The sequence below is a fragment of the Quercus suber genome, unplaced genomic scaffold, assembly GCF_002906115.3.
Source record: "Quercus suber isolate HL8 unplaced genomic scaffold, Cork oak 2.0 scaffold_11, whole genome shotgun sequence".
Taxonomy (NCBI): Eukaryota; Viridiplantae; Streptophyta; class Magnoliopsida; order Fagales; family Fagaceae; genus Quercus; species Quercus suber.
The window spans coordinates 71,853-77,436 of record NW_027069477.1 but is presented as its reverse complement, the minus strand read 5'-3'; the positions used below and the strand labels follow the sequence as shown (position 1 = coordinate 77,436).

The 5,584-nt window shown below is 35.0% G+C and overlaps 1 protein-coding gene across 1 annotated transcript; it reads right to left on the bottom strand.

The window, feature by feature from the left end:
- Positions 1-431: 431 nt before the first annotated feature.
- LOC111994198 (oligopeptide transporter 1) lies at positions 432-4,827 on the bottom strand. The gene is made up of 7 exons (XM_024026074.2): positions 4,350-4,827; positions 3,164-3,606; positions 2,736-2,833; positions 2,052-2,624; positions 1,682-1,949; positions 1,341-1,523; positions 432-1,260 (listed from the first exon to the last, which is right to left on the bottom strand). The coding sequence occupies exons 1-7, from the start codon at positions 4,387-4,389 to the stop codon at positions 640-642; spliced, it is 2,226 nt and encodes a 741-aa protein (XP_023881842.1). The 5' UTR covers positions 4,390-4,827; the 3' UTR covers positions 432-639.
- Positions 4,828-5,584: the final 757 nt, after the last annotated feature.

Sequence of the window (5,584 nt, the reverse complement as noted above, 5' to 3'; positions counted from 1 at the left end):
TCGCACTTGAAAAATCATTTAATGATATCATCCGAGGAATGAAATCAGAAACGAGCCAGCTCTCTTTTTCTCCATAATATATTGGCTTTAAATGTTTTACCATTTTCTGCTTGACTGAATTCCTTGATGCCCTCCATCTTGCCAATTGGTTTTTATATTGATGGTTCTTTATTAGAAATTGATGAAGGATTGGTTGGTTTGTATTCTAAACAGTAAATTCCACAACAAAAACTAAAGAAATTAATCCAAATCTAAAAATTTTCATTGATTCAATGAGTATTACCCCAATTAACACATTTAATAAGTTTAATAAGAGCTTAACGTAGGACTCTCTTCATATAGCATTTAATAGGACTGCAAACGGGCAACCTAGACACACCACACTTGCCAATTCAATTTATTTTATGGTTTTCACATCCAAAAAAAAAATATTTAAAATCAATTTTTTTTTCATTATGACCTCAAGATTTATTTCATGAAATTATGATTTACAGAATTTTAAAATATTTCAATTTTAAGGTACAGATGTAATTTTATACAATAAAAATCTAAAGAATTTGGAGATTAATTCTACAAGTTCATAAGGCATTGGAGGACATTGAAATGTGATGTATGCCCAAGACATAAACCTTAAGGATCTCAAAAAACAGGGCACCCTTCAATCTCAACCCCAGGAGCTGTAGGGCATGAAGCCAATGGACAATGATCATCACTGTCCAGACCCCACCACTCTGGACCAATTATACTCCTGGATTGAAGAGTGAAGAAAATTACAACACCCAAAAAAGCAACCCCAGCATCTAAAGCAGCAGATAAGACATAGGTGTGTCTAGCCCACCATGCCTTAAACTTTCTGTAAACATAGAAATTGAAGAAAATTCCAACAGCTCCCCAAGCCCAATAGTTCACTGCTTTAGTTGGTGGCATGCTACTTGTAGCTCCAATGATAATAGGCATGTGTATAAGTTTAAGCCACTTGATGTTGGGGTATTTGCGTGAGAGATACCAGCCAGGAATAGGGGCTAAGAACCCAATGAGAAAGAAATAGTTCATCTCTTTGTAGACACCATATTTTGTGAACATTCTGAGTGGACCTATGACTCCCCATATAATGGAAGCATTGTAGAAAACATCATCTCCAGGGCATGTCCAAGGACTCCCGTCCGGCAACAACGATGTATCACATATGTTCTTTATACTTGTGAGAAGCCACCATGCTGTGGCAAAGTAGGTACTTGAAGCAATTACTGTTCCAAATAACTGAGAACAACACAACGTGTCATTATATGAAGATAGTAAGCAAAAATTCATCTAAATTTTACTGGTACTAATTCACTTGCCTGCGCAACGAACATATCCCTTGGAGGGATTTTCATATAGTGGCCTAATTTGAAGTCATTAACAAAGGAGAGTGCTTGTGACATGCTAATGTAGCCGTAGGTCTTGAAAGCCACATTAGCGAGGGGCTTTCCTGGATAAATATACCCAATCACCAATTCTGTGATCACGTTTAGCCCTGGTTGCTGCAATTAACAGTAACAGTAACATATTCTATTGAGAATAGTAGTCTGTATAAAATTGATGCATAATAATGTAGTGTGTAATTAACTCTTTCAATTTCAAATGCATGTTTGGTGTTCTTTTTCATCAATTAAAGACAAAGATAGATAGGCTTATATACCGAATTCGTTGTGGCTTGAATTATGCCAACGGGTAAAGTAAAAAACAGCGCAATGCCACAAGCCAGTAATAGTCCCCACCATGGGAGTTGCAGCTGTTTGCCGAAACCTTCACAAGTAACCATGGCAAGAGCCAACATTAAAAATAAGATGATATAAAACCACCACTGAGGGACTTGTTCATAGTTCTTCTTCATCAACCTTGTGTGCACATCGGTATAATTATCTTTTGCTGCACTTGCTGTCTGTTTCCAGAGTGTCCAGATTGTTCTGCTCAATGTTTTACCCAAATAAAGAAAATCGTGAAAAGGCTTTTAACTAAAAAGAACTCTTGCAACAGGATAGAATAGAAGATGTTAAGAAGCAGCTTACTTTCCATTAAAGAGGGCAACATGAGTAATAGTAGCTGTTAGGGTAGCAAAGCTCAAACCATAAGTAAAAGCAAAGAACACACTTAGATAAAGTTTGCTGTAACTGTCATAAGCTGCATGATCAATATCAAATGCTTTCTCATTCAGAATTCTGGATATATTGTAGGGTTGTCCAGTGTGATCAAAAGTGTGGGAAGAAAATATAGGAAACTTCTTGGCATCATATGCATTACTCCAATAAGCAATCGGAATAACAACATAGACAAACCCAATAAACCCCACTAAAATATTGATGATGGCAAACAAAGGTGTGGCTAAGGGGGTGCCCAAAAAGCCAGCTACAGTGGACCAGTCAAGGCCAATTGAGCCTACGCCAAGGCCCTTGGTCCCTCCACCAATCTGTTGGGCTGTGACTGAATCCTTCCAAATCCAACAAACAAAGGAGAGAGCTGATATTGAAGGGAAAAGATAGCTTGGAACAATGTAATAAGCAAAGCTTGCTACAAAAACCATGAAGAAGAATTGCAGCCTTGTATGTCCTCCTTTAGGTCTCTTTTCTTTTTCATGCAATGCCCTGCATTTCACATATTACTTGGTTCATTACAAGGATCAGGCTCGTCAATTAAGCATTGTACTAATTATTTTTCTAACACAAGTAATCTCCGTATAAAAGAGGATTGTGTACCTGAATAGAGAGACTTGAACCAAGTTTGCAGGCCACCACATATAAGGTGAGTCAACAAGGTATTTTCTGAATAGTCCAGCCCATCCATAACCAAGCATCTGAAAAGTTCGTATACAAACAGTGACGTCGTAAGAATAAAATTCTAAGAAGCAATTGATGCAATACATTGATGTCATGGGCTCATGGCATTTTTTTATTCACACTAGAGTAGCTTATATTCTCCAAAACAAATGGGGGCAAGGCTGTCTATCAATTATCTATACTAAACCACGAAAAATTGAAACTTTGTGTGCCGGTACAACCTTTTACTAGAGTGGCCTATATTCTTAATGTGGACAAAGAAGTATCAAACGGTCTTCATGTGAGAAGCAGGATCAGTTGGCTATAGCCATAATGCCATTAAAATGAAAACCAGAATCCAAATATACCTGAGTGCTTTGAGATAAGAAAAAGGCTGCAACTGGAGAGAGTTGCCTGTGGTAGAAAGCCTTGACAATATCAACAATATAAACTGCATACACTCCACCAGCTCCAGAACTAGCAAAAATGGTGATCAAAACATGTTCCTTTAAATTAAAGGGCCCTGGATTCAAGGAGAATGACCAGTTTGTGAGTGGGACTCGAATTGGCTTTGATGGAAGATATGCAGCCATTAGCTTCCCTATTGGAAGCACAAGGATTTGTGCTGAGACCGACGAAATTGACAGCTGATTTTGGCGGTACGCGAAAAATTGATTCACAAAAGCAAGAAAAACACATGATATCAATCCAAGAACCCATGTTCGAAATGTCAATGCTGGCAGTGTTGGATCATCAGTTGGAGGAACTGTAAGCCTAACTTGTTCAATTGGGCTATCATTGTCTTCATCCCCTGCTTATATAGAATGACCAAATTATTAAAAGTAAAGGCAAAAGATTTAAACAATGAAATAAAATTTTTCATGAAAAGGATCATTATGAAATTATTAAGATGGATAGAACTGAATGATAATATAAACAATGAATAAGTTGCTCTGTTATCATGGTTTAAAACAACATTTTGTGTCAACTTTAATAATATTTCAGAGCTATGTTTCTCATTGAATGTTGAATATACCAGTACCAGATTAAATAATGAGCTACTGTGATGAAGAAAGTAACTTTTTTCAATAATATTATCTATAGTACACGAATGAGTAAATACATCAAAAAAAAAAAAAAAAAAACATTCAGTAGATAGATTACACAACAAAACTAAAATAAATAAATAATAATAATCCTCATCGTCATCAATTAAAAGGAAAACATGTTTTGTACTAAAGTTAATGTACATGCAATTTTCATCAATCATAGCAAAAAAGAAAAAGGATGATGAATCATGAAACCAGAGTAAACTACGATTCTCATGTAATAGAATTACATGGCAAATCCAAAAGAAATGAATTTTACATGAATTGCAGCAAAACATTTTCTCTGTAATATGTTTGAATTCATGCATGCATACCCAGCATACATTTAGCATTCATGAATCATAACATAAAATGATGATGAATCATGAACTATGAAACTCTATTTTCTGTTTTTGGGTGTGTGTGTGTGTGTGTGAGAGAGAGAGAGAGAGAGAGAGAGAGTTACCAGTCACGTCAGTAATGGATTCAAGCTTCTCAAGTGACATTGCTCTCACACAGATTCTCCTTGGACACACTTTCAAACTCACACAGCACTTTATATATATACCAGTATACCACCCTTGTGATCTTTAAGTCTCACACAATCTTGTAATGTTATTATAAAGTGTAAATGAGATATTAAAACAAAATAAAAATTCTTCTTCAAATTTTAAGTGAATAATGCGATTTTAAGGCCTCAAATTTGTATTTGTGTTGTAAAAAAAAAATATATATATATATATATACAATTTGGAAAGGTGTTCTTTTAGAGAAACAAGGAAACTACATAGTAGTATATGACTAAGCTGGCTCGAAAAAGGAGCATTTATTTCATTCAGAATCATTTTTGAATCTGGATATACTTTCTGAGTCTTCATGAATCTTGAATGCATTTCAATATATATTCATGCTCAACAGAATCCAGAATATAATTACTTAGTTAGCATACCAAGAAGGAAAAAAGAAAGTAAGGAAAACTAAGAAATATTATCTGTGCCATTTATATGTGGAGCAATAATTGCATTTTCAAAGGGTGGTTGATATTTGACCTCTTGAGTTGAGAATTGGATTCTGAGATAGCTACTTGACAGCTAATTAAGCTTAAATGGAGATTGTTGGAGATTGAATTTGGAGGACTAATGAAGTGATTATGACTTGTGAGTTATGACATCCAAGTGTTGCTGTGGTCCATTTAGTCAATCTTTATGGAATTAGAAGCTGGCACAGCTAAAGATGTGACCCTTTAGTTTATTTCACAACACTAATGTGATCTAATGTGATTAGTGTATAGTAAAAGTAGAGTCAATGATCAGCCCATATGAAAGTGAAGAAAAGATTCCCTCCTATTGAATCATCAAATTCCCTTTCATTTTTAGTTAGACGTGAGACGATAGGTATTTATTTGATTTTTTATTGCTACATGTCTTATAATCATTTAAATAAAAATGTGTCTCTTGCCTTGCTCATTCTCTTCTTCTTTTTTTGAGATTAAAGATAGAATTGCTCATTCAAATTAGGAGCTTTCTTGGCATGAGATTAGGCAGGACAAAAATGTAACAAGACCATCTTGAAATGTCAATTCCATATGCACATGAAAAATAATTTAGCGATACAATAATGCTTACTAGATACTCACACGTTTTGTCATTACTATCCTACATGACAAACTATGAGTAATAAAAAAAAAATTAAAAAAAAATA

Coding starts and splice junctions, on each gene's coding strand:
- LOC111994198 (XM_024026074.2), bottom strand. CDS start 4,389: ATGTCACTTGAGAAGCTTGAATCCATTACTGACGTGACTG. Junction 1,950..2,051: donor GTTGCCCTCTTTAATGGAAA/GTAAGCTGCTTC, acceptor AACATTGAGCAG/AACAATCTGGACACTCTGGA. Junction 1,524..1,681: donor TTCAAGCCACAACGAATTCG/GTATATAAGCCT, acceptor TGTTAATTGCAG/CAACCAGGGCTAAACGTGAT.